This window comes from Tyto alba, unplaced genomic scaffold (genome assembly GCF_018691265.1).
Source record: "Tyto alba isolate M040663 unplaced genomic scaffold, T.alba_DEE_v4.0 Super-Scaffold_38, whole genome shotgun sequence".
NCBI lineage: Eukaryota > Metazoa > Chordata > Aves > Strigiformes > Tytonidae > Tyto > Tyto alba.
The window spans coordinates 14719020-14740617 of record NW_024881313.1 but is presented as its reverse complement, the minus strand read 5'-3'; the positions used below and the strand labels follow the sequence as shown (position 1 = coordinate 14740617).

Sequence of the window (21598 nt, the reverse complement as noted above, 5' to 3'; positions counted from 1 at the left end):
AAAGCTCTGTAATTGCAAATGGCTCCTCACAGTTGAAGTATATGCAGAATGAAAGCCATTTTTGGATCCACAGCCTTGGAACAAAACTGTTTGGCACAGGAGCAATACTTACTGTGTATTTAGTAACATCTGTGAAATCAGGTGTCAGAGGTGCTGGGATTCTGACAAGGGAGCACCAAACTCTGTTCCTATGTAACCTTTCATTTCAAATAAAATATGATAGTATTTATTTCTCTGGTGAAAAAAATGCATTACATTACCAAATAAATTAATTTCTAGCAAGCACAGAGATGTTTTGTTAAAATTGATATTTTAGCAGTTATTTCACATGTGGACCCAAACTGAATATTGCTCTACAAACACATCAGTAGGAATTACAGTTTTAACAAAGTGTGTGTATAAAAAAGAGCTAGTCCTGCTGAAAGTGTTTGGGTGATATGCAGACCTTGTGGAGTTGGTTTCCACAAATCTTCACAGAGCTGTTTCTTCCTAGCAAGTGTTTATTATACTGAAATCTCTGAAGTTCAGAGAAGCACTCAGGATGACAAGAAAGTCTGTATTTCTGCCATAGAGACTCAGTAAGTGTTACAAAATAATTAATACTTAGCAACACTGTTAACAGAAATCCTTTCAATAGTTTGCATCAGGAGGTGTTTTCTTTATGTGACTCACAAAAATCATGTTTACACTTACTGTTGTAAGAATGTCAACACACACCTGTGGCCCAAGAGCTGAAATCCAGGAACTTCTGCATGTAAAAAGAACCAGTTCTTTCTAAAAATTTGAAAAGTCTATGTATGCCATTAGAACTCTGCATGTCAGTCCTTTGAAATTATATTTTTCAATCAATACATTTGCATGAAAATTTTCATTTTCCAAGAGCTGACGATTTTCATCGCAAAAACGTTCCCCTGGAGAAATGTTACCAGTGTTCAGTACTTCTGAGAGTTAGAATAGACGATCTGTGAATTTAAATGCGCAAGTTTAACCACCTCAATACAAATACAAATTATTTGCTTGGAAAAATAGACAATTAGCAGTGATTTTTTCAAAAGCAGAAAAAGTATAGTTAGACCTTAGAATCAAGGCAGGATTTGTGGTTTTAACGAGAGAAAAAGAAAAGCCTTTTTTTTTTTTTTTTTTTTAAATAAAGAGATCCCTAAACATGCTGTATCACTCTTTGACCTCCATATACCTTTCCCAGTAAATTCTGTATCGGAGTCTCTGAAGTCTGTATCAGACTGTAATGCAGTGATACTTTCTCTGCAGACAAAGACCCTGTGTGTCCATATCACCCTTGTGCAAACCTTTTAAGAAAATTACTTACCATTGTCTGGTAATATTGATCACTAATAATTAATATATTTGCTAATCAACCAGTGGACGTTTGCGGAGGAGCTGTAAAGGGCGAGGGAGCTGTCCATGATGTCTGGAGGGTGAGCAGAGTTCCTCCGGGTGCAGTGCGTTGTGCACACCATCTTTGTGATGTTCACGCAAGCTTCAGTCTCTTTTCTGGCTTTTGTTTGTCGAGTGTAACACACTCTTCTTTATCAAGCCCGGCATTAGGCTTGTGGGATGGGACTGCATGTACACACACACATCCTGAAATTTTTATTTTGAAGTTTGCAGGTCTGTCTTCCCTCAAAAAATCAGGTTATGTAAAATATATATTTTAATTAAAATTATACCAAGTATGTTTTTTGCTTCAAAATGATCTGAGATGTTTATGACATTCTTGCATGGTAATAGATTTGGGAAGAAGTAATAGATGCGACGTGACGGTCGCATATGTACAAGCGTAGCTGTCCCTGCCGCTGTGGGTGCTCTGGCTGTGTTTAGCATCATGCCAGACTGTATGACTCCTCGGGCTGTAACATAGCCTCATGCTTAGAGTGAGGGGCTGCCAGTAATGTCAGTGGAAGTTAAAAAATCAAAACCATTATGGCCCACAGAGTTCTGCCTTTGCTTTGCCAAGGAATACTTAGAAGCCTGAGGATTGTGTTTCTTTTACAAATCTATGATTTATTCCAAGAGTCCAGAAAAATGGATAAAGTGCATTGCAGCTTTCTGGTTTAGTGGTCATGAGCTGTGTCTGCAATAGAGAATCAAGTTATTTAGTGGAAGGAGTCAGTGGTTTGAAATATAAACAGTTCAGTGCTGATGCCAACTTTGACAGTATTTGCTCATCTCTGTGCAAATGCCCGCTCAGGCTGCTTTGATGGCTTTACTATCTGGGTGCCTTGGGATACTCAGGGGGACATCAGTTCACCGAAGGAGATTTTGAAATCTATCAGCCTGTATAATGGAGAAAACAGTAGGAGGACAGACAAGCTCTTTCCTGCTCCACAGTGGCACTGAAATAATTCAGATGGAAGCCCGCTGGAGTCAAGTGGTTGAACACCTGCTGAAAGAAAGTCTGATGTCATTGTCTCCAAGAGCAAAATAAAACCTGTTATGAGTTTTACGTGAAAGATTTGTCAGGTTCCCCAGTGGGTTGGGAGATTCCTAGAGAAAGGCGTGGGGGTGCGTGTTTGTGCCAGGGAGCAGCGAGGGCCGGCAGCTCTCCGCAGAAAAGGGAGCTGGCACTGAGGGTGACAGCACACATGGCTGGGGCAGAGACCACCCAACAGCAGCCCAGTCCCACTGCGCCCAGGCATGGCGAGCAGGGCAGGTCCAGAGATGGAAACCAGAGCCAGCTGGGATCCTGGGCGGGTTCCTGGTGGTGAGGCAGGTCTGAAGGCAAGCCGCAAAGTCTGTCCGTGGGCCGTGGATCGGGTCCAGATCCGCACGACCTGAGGATGAGAGTCCAGCTTAACTACAGCAGTGACATGGAAGGAGGGAAGTCCCTGCTGATGCTGCCTGGGCTGTTTCTTTGCAGCAGGCTGAACCGTGGTTAGGTACCTGGGGCACAGCAGATTGCTGCCATTGAGTGCGAGCAGCCTCCTGGTGTGGAGGGAGCAGTAAGCTCCAGGGCCAGATGGTATTTTCCTTTAACAAAGCCAATATGACCACTTCTTTGAATAACCGTTTGCAGTGCTGTGTCGGTGGTTTGCATAATTTCATTGGTGAAAGGAAGGGATGTGTGGAAATGTGTACACCTGAAAGAATAAATATAAGCAGTTCAAGTCATGACAACGTGCAGTTATCCTATGGAGTACTTACAGCGGAAGCATAATTACAAGTCAGACATTGCTAATGATTCTGTAGTGTCATCTGAACGTAGAATTTAACTCTTACACAAGGAAGAAAAGCAAAACATGATATTCGAAGTCTATACAGTGCTTTAAGACAACATAAATCTGCAAAATAAAAACGAGTTTGAATGAGTCTTAGCCTTAGTTATTTGCTGGCATACTAATTCAACCTGAGGCTCTGATTTCAAGACGCAGTTTGGGCTGAACTGACAGATCATTACTGTTGAAATGGAAGGCTCCATGCCATCCCTGCCTTTGTCCAGCCACCTGGTTGTGCTTCTTCCATTGCCCTTTTCCCACACTTGCACATTTCTGTGCACACACTGATTCACAGAAACAAGAGAAAACAGACCAAGAGGGGAAGATATTGGAGTGTCAGGCTAAAATTCGATAGTTTCTGCAGGGTCAGTCATTTGAATCAGCAAACTGCAGTCCAAATCCTGGGGGACTCGGGGCCAGGGGTTTGTGTTGTGACAGCAGGAGGAAGAGCAAGAGCTCACCATTTTGGCAAGTCACCGACTTGCTTCCACCCCTGGTGAAATCATGTTCTCTGGGACTGGAGGACAGGATGCCATCATGAAAAATTTCAGCTTTGCTCAAGTTAGTCAGAGTTTCTTCACTGGCTTCAGTGAGGCTAAGATGTCTCCGTTTATGTTTGTTTAAAGCAAAAATGTCTGTAAGATCAGCTTCTAATTAATTAGTTCTGTTTTTAATGCAGTACTTAGACAAGTAAATAAATCGAACAGATTCTGGTTTGATTTGTACTATGAGGATTGCAAGGAAAAAAAAAAAAAAGTTATAACCATAAAGAATCTATTCCATTTCTGGTGTAAAATGTGAAAACACCTTTTAAAATGTGTTTTGGTACTTCAGCTTTGTAAAACGTTAAATTTGCTGAAATACTCAGACTTCATTTGAGTGATTGATAGTTAAGAAAAGTGCAGTTACGTTAGCTCTATTTGTAGAGGCAAGTAGAGGCAAGTCATGACATTCAGGGATAGGGTGGCTTTGAACCTAGACGGATAATTTAATTGTTCCATTTTTTTATATGAAATATTTCTCCAGTTTTCATGTATCATAACAGTGTTTGGGCAGTAGATGTAAGGAGAAAGATCTAGAAACTGCTTTCCTTTCAAAACTGAAGAAATAGGTTTTCATGATTTTTCCATCAGAAATTTCTGTGTACAAAGACAACAGTAAGTAAGCATGAGAGTGACAGTGTCCAGCTCTTTTCTGATGGCATATGAAAATAATGCAGCACTGGCGTTTTGAGGTTGCTTTCCATTTTGTTATTTTAAAGTACATATGGTAGAAGGCAATATCTGCACAAACCCCAGATGTTCAGAAAATACAGCAACGTTGTAGAGTTAAGAATGGGAGAGTAGAGTACACCTCCTGGCTTTCACCCAGATCTTTTGATGACTTTGTTGGTTTTTTTTGGGACAAATACTACCTTACTTCAGATCTCTCACAGAGGTTTTGAATTATTAGACCAGGATAATGACAGATCTAACAGTCCATGTCCTGCTCCACACAATATAGTCATTTTGCAGGGAGAGCCAGGATCCCTTCGCTCTTGTACAGATCATGGCCTTCCCATTCCTGCCTTGAACAGCTGTGATTCAGGGTGCCTTTTAGACCTTCTGGATGGATTAATTTAATTTATTTTTTGACTGTCATGATAAGCTTTATGCAACATCACTTACGGCTGGTTGCAGTCAAAATTTACTCAACACTCGCAGGTTCTTCCTGCAAAGCTGCAACACTACTTTGCTAATGATTTTGCCAAAACGTGTTGCTGTTGGAAAGCTGAAGCCAGACAACTGCAGTAGAGAGTAACAATCACAGTAATGATCGCATCCTCTAGACTCCTGCTTAAGGAAAGGGGCTTGTCAGAGTGTGTTCTGATGTGATCCAAGCAAGTGAGGCAAGGCTGTGTTTGTGTTAGGTCACTCATATCAATCCATTTGTATGAGGGACCACGGCGGTTGGTGCTAACAGAGGTGTTTTACTTAAGTTTACCTGAGTTTATGTAGATTTTAATAGTTTGAAGGTACTGTGAATAAAAGAGAGAAGAATCTGCAAGGGGAGATAATGGTTCTGATGACAGTGCTGCAAGGGAGGAAGTAATGAATGAGACTGCCAGGTGATAATAAAAAGATGCTTTTATTTGCAGAAGGATTGGGGTGAACAATTGGGGCACCTTATTTGTGTTGTCACATAGAACTTTGAACAACAGATGACCTCAGAATCCAGAGGAGGCTTGGGATTCCTCTCTGCTGTCCCCTCCTGAGAGGGACGGTATGATAGAGTAAGCAGCCTGTTTCACTGTAGGTCCAAAGGAATGAGTTTAACACTTGTTTCATAATCCTGTGAAAGGCTTGCCTGTAAAGTGATCCAATCACAAATAGTTATCTGACATTTTGGATACTGCCTATATTACTCTCTGTGCTACTGACTGCAGACATTGCTTGCTCATAATTTGCACATATTGTGCAAGGTTATTTTGGGGGACATTCAGTTCAGGAGAGAACAAGTCATGTTCCTTAAATTCATAAGCCACTCTGATTATGATAAAATGTAGAACAGCCAGAGGACATATTTCTTCTGTAATTCAGTGAGCAGCCTGCAAAACTGGTGAAGTTACAAAGGAAATGCTTAGTGGGGCAGCTGTGGTAAAAAACATTCCAGTTCCTCCTCCTCGAGTGGCTTAAAAGGGCAGGATTGGGGATAAATTAATTGGTCCCCTGGGTCTAACTTGGTATATTCATCCAGACGCTGGGAAATGTCTGTCAGAGAGCAGTGAGATGAGGACTCCTTTGCTTTATCCCTTGAGGAAGAAGAACCCTCTGCAGGCCAAGCACATGCAAGTCCCTCTGAGGGAGTCTAAGTGGACCTGCTTTCTGGGCTAGTACAGCTGGTTTTGTATGGTCCTTCACATAACAGCAGGAATCATTTGTTGAATATTTAAATATTTGCAGTTGATTCTTTGCTATGCACTTACTGGATCTGTATAGGTAAACTTGTTAATGGTTTATGCAAATAAGCTCTTCTTTTTGTATGTGTACTTTAACAGTTAGGAAGGTACAAGTGAAAGTAAAACATGCAAAGTGCCTGTACTCTCAATGGTGGGTCCTGTGTTAGGAAAAAGTAGTGAGAGATTCTTCTGTTAAACAGCTTCAAATCATGTTTCCGTGCAGATTTCAATGAAGCAGTGCCAGAAACAGAGAGACTGGACTCGAAAGCTCTGAAGACTCGAGCTCAGCTTTCAGTGAAGAACAAGCGGCAGAGGCCTTCTAGAACAAGGCTGTATGATAGCATCAGTTCAACTGATGGAGAGGACAGCCTTGAACGAAAGGTGAGAAGGACTCTACCCTCTCTTTCAGGCTTCCTACAGAGTGCTAGATTGCCCCTGTAAGTCGTTTCATTGTCTGTCTTTGTCCTTTCATTGTAGCACAGGCAGTATGTATTCCTCTGTGGCCAATATGCAATGAATGTCCTTGAGTCACGTGCGAGTCTGGTCTCCTTTGAGTCAGCACACCTGTTTTTTTGGTTTTACTGTGTTTTTTTTTAACAGGAATCCTGGGCTTTCTGATTTATGTGTGCTTTATAATGCAGAGTGGGTCCTTTCATTTAAGCAGAAGGTGAAAGGAACTTGAATCGTGCATTTCTCTATTTGTTAATTTGTTAACACAATTGATAAGATATTCACTCATTGTTCTGTCCTATTCTGGCTTCCGTCTGAAAGCAAGTACCAATAAACAACACTGTGTGTGGTATCAAAAGGTAATGGCATGAATTGCTAAAGTGTTTCATACAAATAGAAGGCTAAACAATGAATAAAAGAATTGCATGTTCAAAGTAAACCTTGCTCTGATTGGTTACTGAATGGTATAACCTGCTTTATAATCTCTTATACCAACAGCCGTCAAACAGTTACAGTAGTCCCATGCACATTTCAAAATCACCACTGCCCTTATGCATGAGAGCATCCTCACCAGCATCAGATTCTGGTGCTTCCTCCCTCTCCCCCGTGGCTAGCAGTGCAGCAATCTCACTTGACAACCTAACTGCAAACCAAGAAGAAGGACAGCACCACAAAGGAGGTGTCCTTTCCCCACATGCTCGGGGAGACACTCCACTTTCCTCTCCTTCAAAATCCGGGCACAGCTCTGAAGCATCTCCTTTGCGTCACCCAGCTGGCAGGAAAATTTTACAGAATAAAGGTATTACTATTTTTTACAATAAATTGATGCATCGTTTTGGTCACTTACATCTACTTTATGAACTGTTGTGTAGAAGGACCTTAGCAACTAGAAGGCCATCATCTCATAACTTATTTTGTCTACCTGGAAGTAAAAAACTCTGTCTGATGGTCTAAGAAAAGGACAGAGTTTAAAATGAAATCAGGAACTGCTTCTTTTCTTTTTTTTTTCTTTCTTAGATCTCACTGAAAAAGCTGTGGGGAAGTTGTCTTTAAGAAAATCTTGTATTTTGTTTTTTAAAAAAATAAAATTATTGGACCTTAGGACATATCTGTATTAGAAACATGCTTAACACAGTGTACTCCAATTATGTGATTTTGGCACTGCTAGATGCTTTTTTTGGAAGGTGGGGAAAGGAGTGTAAAGCAAGAATAACAGAATGTAGCTTTTAATTGCTGAAAGGCGGCATAGTCTATATTAAACAAGAGGTTAGTGTCTGGAGACTCTTCATTTACAGAAAAAGAGTTTCAAGTAATTTGTTGGGGAGGTTGGACACATTGTTATTTATTTAATTCAGATTTAAATGTAAGCTGGATAAAACATGTTGCAATCATACCTAGCTAAGGTGCATGTCTCAGATACCAGTTTATTAAATGCATTAACAATACGATATGGCACAGAATACAGAGCCCTCCTTTTCAGATGCCCTGTGAAGTCAAAACTAGCATTTTACACAAGTTCAGCATTCTTAGCTATGCAGCTTGCATTCTCTGTCAGATAAGCTAAAATACATGATAAAACTTGTTTATAAGTGCGGTCTGCAGGAATAGGTCTGGATAGATTCATAACAGACTTTGGCTTACTTAAATTAACTGACAGGAACAATTTGTTGAGGAGTTTTGTTTGTCTGTGTGTCTGAAAAGATTTGCCACTGATTTACAACCTATTTTTATTTCATCTTCATTCAGGGCTTTCACTCAGATTCCTAAAAGATGGATTAATGAAGTTTTATTGATTTAGGACAGGTTAATATATGCTAGCGTTTTTATATGGGTTCTGAAATTGCTAGTCTAATTGTGTAGTTTCTATTCGATAATTGTTAAATAGTCAAAGTTAAATTCAATATTTTAGTTTTGCAACTAAAAGTAAGGGTGAGAACATATGAATGTGACTTTCCAAACTCATATTTCAGCTTGAGTGTATGATTGTTTTAGCAGTGAAGTCATAAATCCTGCATTTCCAACTGATGTATGAAAAATACTTTGATAAAAATTTAGTGGACACTAGCTTTATAGTGTAAGAAATAGGGTATTATATTCCACCCACTGTGCCGCTCTTTCCAGTTCAGGTTTGAAAAATAATCTCTGTCTCAATATTGGTGTTGTGCTTTCCCCATTGTAACCGTTGAGTAAACAGCCAATAGTTTCAGATGTATCCAGATTCTAATGAGTACATGAAAATTAAACCAGAGCAATTTAGATTCAAATGTAAAATTTGCATTTAATAAGTTCTACAAAAAAAGAAATAACCTAAAGCAATTATTTGGCAAATACTATTTTAATTGATTAATTTGACTGTCAAACTCTTACAGGTCAGGAAATAAAAAGAGCCATTGTATTTGTTCTGTGTGTTCAGGAAGGTTTTTTTTTAGAGATGGAAAGAGAGCACATCTGTGGGCATGTATGTCCACTGATTAATCTCTCATTAGCAAAAGTGTGCATTAGCAAGCTAGCCCTTGCCTTTTTTTTTTTTTCCTCATGAGATCCTCCAGTGTTGTGGAAATAGCTGAAATGGCATGAGATCAGATTCATTGCAAAGTGATGAGGAATTTTGCTTATTATTCTTTTAAGCACATTTTTTTCATGTATGTGTATGATTAATTTATTGTCTTCAGTTCTGCCTGGTTTGTGCAACAGCATCCTTTGACAGGGCAGCCGAGGTGACCCCTATGGGCAATACTCCGCTGATGGGAGGCTGCCTGCAACTGTTTTGTGACCTTGGGGAAGAAAGTTAGGTCTAGTTTCCTTTCACATCCATCAGCCACAGATTACCTACACCCGCTCCTTGAGGCTGAAAGTGGTGGATTAAACAGCTTCTGGGTGATTTATTCTGAGGAACTGGCTCTCCCTCACTCTCTCTGAAGAGCTATAAGGAGTCAGGGAAGATGCGTCCATCCAGGGTGGTCAAAATCCCCTCCTGCCCAGGCACCTGCAGCCCTAGTTTGTGGCCACTGCCATGTGCCAAGCACTGCACCCCTCCATGTGTGCAAAACCCTGGAGGTTCAAATCCTCTCTGCCACTGAAGCCAGTTTTGGGACCTAGCCCATCCATCTTCCACTGAAGTCCATAGCCAGCATAAATGTTTTCCCCAGCAAATTATCATTATTCGGAGGGCCCTGGCTGGGTCGAGCTGCATGTGAGTAGGAGCATAGTGATACAGGAGCCCAAACAGAACGTTGCCATACCAGGTCCCTGCTGAACAATCCAGATTCTTTCTTCTGTGGCAGCAGCAAAACTTCCAGCTACTAAATGCTTTAATTGTTTGCCCACCAACAAAGCAGTGTACCTTATAGTTTCATTTACTTTCATTAAGTTTATCAAAAAAGCCCCCAGCCCCCAAGCCCCATTTGCCTGTGAATAGCTACTGTGAAAATAATAAATAAAATATTACGACTTTTATACTTGAAAGTGGCAATTTTGACAGTGATGAAATTAGAAGTATGCGTTAAAGGTGAAGGAGGAGCCATAAGAGGAGACAGGAGTGGAGTGTGCACAGCATAGGGTTGATGCAAACTGCATCAACCTAAAGTTGATGACTTCTTAAATTGATGTTGATTAACTGAACAACTGATTAAGCTGATGGCTTAAGTTGAGATCTTATTAAAGAGCCTAAAGTTCTCTTCAGCCTGCCAGGGGAGTGAATTGCTTCTCAGGAGACTTCACTGTGCTTTTGTCATTCTTCATATTACTTTTTTTTGTTCGCTTTTTTGGCATGACATTACTTTTCAGTTGTTCTTCAATGTTTGTTTCTGAATGTTTTTTTTTAACATAAGGACTTGTGTTGATAGAAATAGACTTACTTTTAGAGTGTAAGTATTGCAAGAGGCTTATTTTCCTGCTTTTCCCATGATGTAAGAACCAGTTGCACATTAAATTTTTTACTTGTTGAAAACGTGCCCAAGTATTATCCACAAAGCAATGTACAAAGTTCTGTACACATAGTTGACTGTCCTGTGGTAGTGCTGTGGTATTTTGGGTTAATTCTGAGGGCTTAATTTATGTCAGCTACAGTAGGAGAAATCCGCAAACCCAGCAGTGCTTTCAGTTAAAAGTCACTGTACATCTGAGGTCACACTGTAAAAGTCACCAAACCTCAAGTGACATAAATGACTGGCCTTAGTTTGCTTCCCCTAGAGTATTTGGGGACACTCTTTATCTTCAAGAATCACAGAAACTATGTCTGGATTTTTCAATTGCTGTGTGTTTTCTTTTAGCTTCTATATAGATTTCACAGGATGTTTTGCAGACTCATTGTTTTGGCTTTATAGGTACTGCAGGCTGTTTCCTCTTTAGGCCTTAACAGTGTTTGTAGAAGAGATCAAAAATTGGTAGATGTCTCAGGGCAAATTTATTGACTAGGCTACTTTTAATTATTTATTTTTTTAATTCAGAATGGTTGGATTTCAAGTTAAATGTTTATTTTAACAAAGATGTTCAAGATAAACAAATAACTGTTACCTTTCATGTCCATCATAAAACATACCATTGGCTCCAAAGTTCAAGAAAGTATTTCAGAAGTAATTTTGGAAGTAAAGCATACATACCAAATGAATTCTGTAAAAGGAAACTTAAGCGGCGACTGCTAAGTTTAAAAAATGATTCACTGAAATGTTTACCTGTAAATCTTTTGTGTTGTTTGACTTACTGCATAGTCATTAAAATTCAACCAGAATTAACTTTCCATTTTCTTCAGTTAAAGTAAGATTCCTTTCTGTGTATTTTCAAATTCTGAAAGTATTTATTTTTATTCCTCTTCACACCATCCTCTTAAAAATGGGAAGAATTCACCTAATTAAATTGTGTACTCACACACATGTACATGTATGCATATCTAATTATGAAAAGATACAAAAACTGTTCTGGATGGAAAGTGGAATAGCTATCAGTAGCAATTAAAAATAATAACATACATTCTTCCGTGTACAAATGTGTCCTAGATGGTGCCACAGGTGCTCAGGCAACAAGAACAGCTAGCCCTACTGTAGGGCATACAGAAAAACTAAAGCGAAAACTTGCAGATCTTGGGTAAGCATTTTGTTATTTAAAATACTTATTTTTTTCATTAAAAGGATTGAAAGTTAAATTTCAAAGATGTTTCCTGATGTTTTCTAATATTTTTGTAGGGCTCCCCTGAGAAGGAGTTCAAACAAGGGCAAGAAGCGGAAGGAGAAAGAAGCTATTAGGGTGACCTATGGCAGTAGGTATGGGTGAAACATTGAGGATGCAACAAATGATATACCAGATATACTGGAAAAATCTAATCATCCTAGCAGATGGGAACATTAACAGCTGACTTCATATAAATGTTAAGCTTTGAGATACATTTCTGAGCTTACAGACTTAGATTTCTTAACTGATGAAAGACTAACATATAATCTGAAAATAGTTGTAGGTTTATAATATCGTGGCATCACTACTACTGTTGCATCCACTAATGGGATTTGCAGAAATAGGTTATCAGAGCTGGCCCACAAGATGCACACACAGTCAGTTATTAATACCTGTGAACAAGAAATCTTGACACAATTCCACATATTCTACTTGAAGGGGGCCTATGGGAAAGATGGGGAAGGACTCTTTATCAGGGAGTGTAGGGATAGGATGAGGGGTAATGGCTTTAAACTGAAAGAGGGTAGATTTAGCTTAGATAGAAGGAAGAAATTCTTCCCTGTGAGGGTGGTGAGACCCTGGCACCGGTTGCCCAGAGCAGCTGTGGCTGCCCCCTCCCTGGAAGGGTTCAAGGCCAGGCTGGACGGGGCTGGGAGCAACCTGGTCTAGTGGAAGGTGTCCCTGCCCATGGGGGTTGGAACTAGATGATCTTTAAGGTCCCTTCCAACCCAAACCATTCTATGATTCTATGTTTCTAAGATTTTATTTGAAAAAGCCACCAGAGCGAGGATGGGCGCAGCTGTTCACTGCAGCTTCACAGCACCCACATCAGGAATGCTTTCAGAAGGGTTTGTTTCTGAAGATGAACATCATAAGTTGAAAATAGATAGGAAGAATGCTGACTGTGTTTGTTGCATCACCAGCTCTCAGGGAGGGAATTGTGAATTCCTTGTAAGATCTGATGAGACCACATCACCATCATCTGGACTCTGAATAAATAAATGAATGTTCGAAGTGGCAGGAATCAATCTTCTCTGCAAAAGCTAGTGTAGATTTTTACTGAAGGTCTCTCGTCATATACTGATCGGTCTGACAAGATCACAGGGGACGATACCTGGTTTCAGCTACAAAAGACAAGTTAATGTCAGGAGTGCTAAGCAAACTTAATATGTTCCAAAAGTCTAGAAAGGACATAGCAACTCAAAAACTCTCTGTACATAAAAAAAGGCAGAAGAAAACCTACAGGATAGAAGAGCTATTGGAAGAAAGCAAACTTTGAATGCTACTCAGAAAATCATTGTAGTGGAAAACCAGTATATAACCATTTGTGGAGTTTTGCTGAGAGTCTAATATGGAGACCCAGTGACAAGTATATTGTGTAGCTCCATAAAATCAGAAAAGCAAAAGAAACCTTAGACTTCTGACTTACTCCCTCAGGCACGCTGTACTGAAGTGCAGTGTTCTGTCTCAGCATACATTTGTACATTTGTATCCTGCAAATATCTGGCAGGATCTTCAATGGTCTTAGTCAGCAGTCATCGCCTCTGCACTGGTGTCAGAAAACGTTTCAGTTGGTGTGTCTGCTTGCAGTGTGACCTGGACTTAGTGACATTCACTGCTGGATTTCCCTCGTGACAGGGAGAGACTTGTTAAAGCAAATTCTCTGCACCTCTGTGTATCTGTAAGGCAGCTAGTGTCCTTAGCAGGCTCTTAAACATGACATAGCATTTAAGTACCAAGCTGCAGGGTGGGGGAAATTCATGTATCTTGTCTCTAAGAACTTGATATGTTCCTTATACCAACACAGTATATTGCAGACATTTGTGAGATCCCACAGGTATCTTCCTTAGAGAAATCAGATCTCAGCGTAGAGAGATCTGTTGCTTATTAGACCATTTGATAAATCAGTTATTTGAGTTGTTTGTTAATATTTCTGAGTTTGGATACAGTTACTAAAAGCAAAGTTTAATACTGCTTTCAAGGACAGACTTCTTAAGCATTTGTAATTCTCACTGTGCCTCTGTAAACTGGAATGTTATTATTTCAGCATAACTTTTTAAACACCTGTTGTCACTTCCTTTGTTACTAACTCCAAAGAATTTGCCTCAGAAATGTTTTCTCTACAGTCTAAAGTTGTGTAAGATCTTTGAAAGAAGGAAGATGATGATCAAAAGCACCCTGTTACAATTATGTCCATTACAGCAACTACTTGATGTAGAATTAATCACACTGTCAGATGGATGTTGCATGCAATATTTTCCTATTGCCAAAAATTAGCACCCAGGATGTGTAAATAAAATCCTGAATTGTTTCCTAAGACTATCACTACTGTTACATATATAAAAAATGTCCCATTTAAGTAAGAAGCATATATTCCTCAGCCTGAAACTAGGAGATTCTGAGGCACTTTGCATAGTTATTTTTAATGTACATACTATATTGTTGACATGATATATTTATCAAATAATTTAGGCATTTTATTTTATAACTGTTACCTTCACCTTTATTGCAATCTTTGTTACTACAAAGAGAGAAGCTGATAATACCACATAGGTGTTTATTTCCTTTTTCTATATTAATATTTTAGTATTTAATAACTTTTGAATCAAGATAATCATACTCTATCAGTATTTAGCTGTTGTAACAAAGGCACACCTCCATAGATGGATACAGATGCACCTGATTCATTCTGCCTGTGCTCAGAATCCAAGCCAGACCTTCTCTGAGAGCCAGAGCCCACTTGGGTCAGTGCTGAATCTAATCTATTTAATCATGCTGAGATACCACTGGGGCTCAGAAATGCACCAACACAACATGTGGCTTCTTGACTGGAGCTGTTTCACATCTGAATGGTGGGAGTACAGACAATTTCAGCTGGCGTCTGTCTCCGTTTGCTGGGTGTATGTTGTCTAAGAGAGCTTGAGTTAGAAAAAGAATCAAAAGAACCCGCTTTTTTCTTCTTTTGCTGAAAGAGAGATTTCAGGCATGTCCCTACCAGCTGTGTGCTGCTCAATTCTTTAGGCACAGTTACAGGGAATGTCACTCTTTTAAAAATTAACTGCCTCTATAGCATTTTGTTTTCTCTTATTTTATGATCTAACACATACTCCTGCTCCTTTCTCTTAAACAGGACTGCCAGAGAGATGCTGCAGAAATCAGCAAACACTAAATCTTTATCAGAGAGATCCTCCTCTCTCCCACACTGTGTACCATTCTCATGGTATGGAGAGAGTGGCAAGGGATCCAATTCTTCTAGCAACCTGCCATCGCCTACCAGCTCAACTGAACCTTCCTCTGAAAATATAAGTCCAGCTAAAAAAGGGTCAAAGGTAGAAAATAAAAACTACCTTATTCCCACTGTGTTGAGTGGCATAATTGGCTTCATGTTTCTGGAAAAAGAACAGGCCAATATGTGACTTCTACAATAAACAGTGCATGGTGTTCATTGTACGGTAAAAGTTCATCCAAACAGAACATCTCTGTCATTGTACCATTCCACATTCTACCTTTTTACTCTGTCTTAATGTACATTAATTCAGTAAACTAACTGTGGTATGCTGTACCATAGCAAAAGCAAGTGGTGCCAGTCGAAATTAGCATTTGGATCCACTGAACAAATGCTAGATTTGTCTATTCAATTACAGATACTTTCTGCATTCTTCAGAATTGATTGTGGGAATACGTGCCCATGTTCAGATGAGGTGTTTGCAAGTGAAGAAATGCTGTATGTCGTCAGTCATCTGCCTTTTTTCCCCCCAATAATGAAATGTTTGTCATGCATGCTGGATGTTGGATTAATTCTCTATATGAAGATGCTTGAACTGTAAATATGAACTATTGAAATTTAATACATCTGTGTGATTCCTTTCTATGTGCATGAATGTTTCAGCATGATAACTCCTTACATAACCCGTAGATTTAGTAATATACTTAGCTTTTTCATGTTTATTTTCTCTTCTGGAAAATATTTCTTTGCCTGTATCTTCTTATAACTTGTAGCAGTTGACTTTTTATATTGATCTGGTAAAAAGAAACAGATATGATTCTCAACTTTATATACAAGAATATGAATCAGAAATCTAATTTCTCTGTCTTCTACAAACACATACTTACACATAATAACATTTTCCACAGGCATTTCTTACTCTTTTGGTGCCAAAAACTGGTGATACCTTACTTCTGCTGTGCACCAAGCTGTGCAAGGTCATAACCATGCTTGTGTTACCTGGTAGGGAGAGCAACACAAATCTGACCAGTCAAAATCTGATTGATAGAGAAGACCCCAGACGAAATCTCTGAAGTTTAAAGAGAAACTAATCAGTCACCCAGTTTCTTTTGAAACAGAAAGATGAGGGATGAGGATTAGACAAGTAAATCCTATTTGTGCCTTTAAACAAATACTATATAAAAATAATTTTCAGATGGGGAAAAAAGCACCCCCTTTTACAGTTAGGTTGATGTTGGAGGGGCATTTTGTTCTGCCGTTATAATTATTATCAGGCCTTGACAATCTTGTGTTTTCCAATAGAAAATTAAATTTCAAAGGCTTACATTCATTGTAAGGCTGACGCTTGCACAAAATAGAGGTGAAAGAAAAATCAGAGTACTTAAAAAAGAAAAAGATGTTCTTCACACAACAGGAGGTAGAGCTGTTGAACTCCTGGCCTAAGAACACTGTGGGGGCTAAAAGTTTGCATATTAAGGAAGCTTCTCCTCTAGAAGGAGTTGGAAAAGCAGAACAGGAATTCTAAACATAGGTGTGAGAAAACTGATCACAAACACATTTTTATGTTCTCTGTAAAGTTTGCAAGCTCTTAAATTCACAGTTCCCATACTGCTATTCAGGTTTTTAAAGCACGGTGTGATACTGATATTTGGTTAGATTTCCAGCAAAACTAAGAGGACCAACACTTAATATTTTTGCGAGGCTTCTCGTTTTCAGGAAAGATAGGTCAAATATCTTTAGAAGGGCTAAAAGGATAACATTTTTAGTATTCTTTTTGGTTTTGATGTTTGGATCCATTTTTTTAAATTGAATGTCAAAGGTGAATTGAATTTGATATCCATTAGATGTTAGAGATTAGAGGTCTCTGTATCATCAACTCTGTATCTAAGTTAAATGGAATATCATGGTGTCCTTAATTTTTTATAGACTTTGGTTTTTTATGGTTCTCACTCCAGTATAAAATACTTGTTAATTTTTGTCTTATTCTGATGGTAATTTTGCTGTATTACTGGAAAATATGTGCATGCTTTTGCTATTCCTTGCTGTAAGGTGTGATGTCTGTCATTGCATTGTTAAGAAAACACAGGGTTTGTTTTATGATTATTAGTTCAGTAAATAACATTCAAAATCCAAAGATCTCTCTTACTTTCAATTTCAGGTTTTTTTCTAAAGGTATAGGCAAAGAGGGAGGATCCTTTCACTTTTCTAGGAGATTATTTGGGACTCAGAAATGGATTCACAGGATATTCTCCTTGCTCTTTCAGTAGCAGTTTTCACTTCTCTCTGCTAATTAATCTTCTGTCCTGTTCTTTGTGCTACTGCCTGTGCTACGCTTGTCCTAAATATCTGGAGGACAGTAAAATGCTAGTGATTAACCCATGGAAGCAGTAATTTAGCTCCAGGATGAGAGCCAGCATCTTAAGAGGGAGTCTGGAAATTGCTTTCAGACTTCTTTGCTATTCATTGCATCATTATGCTGGCAAAGCTGCCTCTTGAAGTACACAGTGGTAAAACTACTGCATATTCTATAAATATTAACAATACTAAAAATTAGGCTTCTTCACGTGTATTGTAACTGGTTTGGTAAATGATTGAGATCACTCCTGAAGTATGCCAACCTGGAAGACAGAAAGCAGATTTTCCTTTTAGATGCACATACGAGATCGTTTGTTCATTCTAACTCATCTTTCTCTCCACAGAATTTCACATTCAACGATGATTTCAGTCCCAGCAGCACAAGTTCAGCTGATTTGAGTGGTTTAGGAGCAGAACCTAAAACCCCAGGTTTCTCGCACTCCTTAGCACTGTCATCAGATGAGGTATGCTGATGAAGTTGTTTAAGGTGGGAAATAGTTGTTTTCTTTCTCCCATGCCATGTTACTTGATAATAATTTGAATAATAAAGGGATATTTTTAGCCCGTAGAATGGGAGAAGAAAATGAATTTCGGTTTCTAGATTATGATTTTTCTTGTTCATATAATAATGACTTGAAATAAAGGTCCTATGGTATTACTGTAAGAAAGTAGAATGCAGTTGGTTTCCTAAGAGATGCTATATCCTCACACATTTCAATACATTTTCATACATTCTAAATATGTACATGTGGACCCGTAGATACATTTACATACACTAAACTAGACATAATTGAGACAGTTTTGAGGTAATAAGCATACAGTGTGGTTTGGTAAATATAGTTGAGATGTAAGGCAACTTCACCTAGACTAATTTTTACCCTGATACATTAAAATAATAATGACCTGTACCTGCAGGAATTGTGTGTTACTGTACTTGGATGTATGTATATTGATTAGCACGTATATGTGTTAATCCACTTTACATTCTTTGTGCTTGCTTTACACAGTGGATTTGAATTCAGTTACTTCAAACCAGAGTTTTTTCAAACAATGATAATGTGAAAAAGCATTCCTAACCCTGAAAATTGGTGACATAATTGAGCTGAATATAATACATTGAAAATACTTTTTAAAGATACTAATTTTGTAACTCAGTTGTCAGTGAATTCACACAATTTGACAGTGGCTGACAGCGTGTCCTGTGTGCTCAGGAAACCTGTACCTTTATTCTTTTACAAACACTCCATAAGAACTTCACATTTTTCATGTGAGGTTTGAGCCAGGTTTTTTCTTCTAGAGAGGAGTTGTTTGAAGTATCCATGTCTTTTTTTTTTTTTTTTTTTAGTGAGTTAGTCTTGTTCTATTACTGCCTGCATGTTTTGCATGGGTTTAAAGAATGAGAGCTGTTCCGTGCAACCCCATTTGCCAAAATGCAAGCCTACAAACTCAACCATTCTTTAGTTGTTACTTACTGCGGGCAATAAAGGGCAAAAATTTATATTATAGGAGAGTGCAGACAGGTCTGTATATCATATGAATTCCTGAAAACAACAAAGTAATCATTGACACTTTGTTTAGTATTAATACTGTCTAGATAATACATTTCATTATCTTACCACGTTTCATTCCCCTTATGTATTCTATTGTGCCAATGCCTTCTTCCCAGTGGTATTGAAGTAAAAGCTTGAAAATGCTTTCATTTCGCTTGTTCAGCTCTCTATCACTTCTAAAACATCAAGCCTGATCAGGCCTATAAAAATGAATGTGTTTTCACCATCCTCTGCTGTGTGCCAAACTGCAGCCTGCGAATCAGGCGGCGTGTTGAGCAGGAGCTGCCGTGGGAACCTCCGCAGCCGCCCCGGCAGGGGATTCGGCTGGTGCTGCCCTTCAGCCTCCCCTAGCACATTGCTGCAAGCGCCCCTTTGCTCAGGCTTCTCTGGCAGATCTGGCATGGTTATCTGAAGGAGACGGGGAAAATGAAAGGGTGGGGAGGGAACCCAGTTCCTGCAGGTTGTTCTCCTCCAATTAAGGAGCTTTTGCTCTTGGGATTGGAGCCATCAGGAAGGTTCCCACCGGTTCTAGGGTGTCAAGACCAGGAATTCCAAGGGGGTTTCATTGACACAGTCTCAGGTTTAGCTGCCAAATCATGTGTGTGCTGAGCTTTCAACATAACCTCTCTGCTTCTGGAGATAATTTTTTTTAAAGAAATCTCTTTGGTTTTGAGTAGCCATATCTGTTTGCAAATCTTGGTGCTGCCCTTGCCTGAACTTTTACATGCTGTTACATGTTCTGTATTTTGTTTCTATAATGCTTTTCTTTCCCATTTCTTTGTTGCTCCCTCACTCAGAGCCTGGATATGATTGATGATGAGGTGAGATACTAGTGTGCTGTTGTGGTGAATCGCGTGGCGACGTACTGTCTCATTTGCAGATTCACGTTTCTTGTTTTACGGTGTTGTGTAGCAAACCCCCTTGTTCGAGCAGAACACACAGATGTCACTGGCTCCTCTCCCCTTGTCTTGAGTTCCCCTCTCCTTTCTGCTAAGAGTTTCCAAGGCCATAAGAAATTGCAGTTTTTGCAGTATGCTGGAAGGGGGAGGAGGGTCAGTGTCAGGGAAAATCCACCAGGCCAAGCATCAGCTGCACTGAGCTCCTGCTGGCAACAGGAGAAGGAAAAGACAGTGCTGAACCCGTCTTTTCCCCAGCCCTGAGAACTGGACAGCCAGAGGCTGAGGAAGCCCCCAGCATCATCTAACTCAGTGTAAAAGCTGCTCTAACAGCAGACAGCTGCTGCAGCCTGTAGCAGCTGCTTTGCTGACCATGGCTGGGACAGAGTAGCTGTTGTTTCGGGCCCCACTAGCATACCCCTGGGTGGAATGAAGTGGCAGAGCGGGAACACAGGGCTGCTCCAGCAGCTGACACCCCACCTGCCCCTCCAGGTGCTGTGTTTGTGCTCTCCTCCTCCTCCTCTTCCTCCTCCTCCTCCTCCACAGCAGCAACAGCAGCAGCAACAGCACAACGTGATGAGAGCAGGGCCAGGGCTGTGGGATCGCTGTGTGTTCCTTACCGCTCCTCTGTGTCATCTCATAGTCTTCCATAGATAGTATCGGCTTCACTGGCTGTTTGTTGTTGTCACTTGGAACTTTAGAGTGGTTTTCTGAGGCTTTTTTTTCCCTTTAATTTCTTGTTTTATAGTTTAAACACATCATAAAGATCTGCAAATGAGCCCAGGAGGTAGAATGCAGAATTCATTGCATCCTTCAGAAATGTTCTAATTTGAAGGATAAAAATCTTGCAAGGGAATGGGAGCTTTTGAATTGTGCCATCTGGCCATTTCAGTCCTTGTTTGGGTTAAAAGGAATGCCAGTTCCTTTTTCTTCTTCTAGTTATAAATAAAAGACTTTTTGGATACCTTGCACCAATTCTTAGATAACTGGTTAGATACAGATGTAATATACTGGTGTGAAATTGTTACTATTGTAGTTTAAAGATAGTACAGATGCCTCTGTTCTGATGCTGGCGGTTTGTACAGAAAAATGTTGTTATTCATCCATGTTACCCTTTTAATAATAATGCAGCATGGTTTTGTCACAGATCCTTGATGATGGACAGTCTCCTAAGCACAGTCAGTATCAGAGTCGTGCTGTTCAGGACTGGAGCGTGCAGCAGGTTTCCCACTGGTTAATGAGCCTGAACCTTGAACAGTATGTTTCTGAATTCAGTGCCCAAAACATTAACGGGGAGCATCTCCTTCAGCTGGATGGGAGTAAGCTCAAGGTAATCAACCGACTGGACTTCAAGACTAACTGTAGTATTTGTTGTCACATTAAGTAATCTTAAAGAAAGTAAGGGTTTGTCCAGAAAGCAGTGAATCCCTGTGCGTGGAGTGGGGATAGACTAGAATAATAAACACAGAGTATAAAGCCACAGCAACACTTTAAGAAATTCCCATATGCACATGGATTCAGAAGCTTCAGAAATAGAGGGCATTTGCTTTGTGAAAACTCTGGGTGTATATGATGTACCCATATTTGCATGCGTAAATCATACAGCAGCATGTATAAGTGGTATTTGCATGCACATATTTCTCATCCAGCTCTGTTTTGCAGAAGGGATGATTCAGGGAAGATAGTAAATAGACATACATCAGAAGTAGCAACTGAAAAATGGATTAGTGGGATACTGGAGGCATAAGCTGATACCAGTTGTACTATGTTAGAACTAAATACAG

General features: G+C 39.6%; 1 protein-coding gene across 5 annotated transcripts in view; it reads left to right on the top strand.

Annotated features, from left to right (window-relative positions):
* The window catches only part of PPP1R9A (protein phosphatase 1 regulatory subunit 9A), a 150357-nt gene that overhangs the window by 122972 nt on the left and 5787 nt on the right, over positions 1 to 21598 (top strand). For 2 of the 5 annotated variants that reach the window (XM_042801701.1, XM_042801700.1), the window contains exons 12-19: positions 6395 to 6552; positions 7120 to 7420; positions 11616 to 11703; positions 11802 to 11879; positions 14918 to 15116; positions 17713 to 17832; positions 19716 to 19739; positions 20962 to 21144. In XM_042801701.1, coding sequence (XP_042657635.1) covers positions 6395 to 6552; positions 7120 to 7420; positions 11616 to 11703; positions 11802 to 11879; positions 14918 to 15116; positions 17713 to 17832; positions 19716 to 19739; positions 20962 to 21144 — 1151 coding nt within the window. The remainder of the gene's footprint in view (positions 1 to 6394; positions 6553 to 7119; positions 7421 to 11615; positions 11704 to 11801; positions 11880 to 14917; positions 15117 to 17712; positions 17833 to 19715; positions 19740 to 20961; positions 21145 to 21598) is intronic. The other 3 variants (XM_042801702.1, XM_042801703.1, XM_042801704.1) reach the window with 3 other exon arrangements.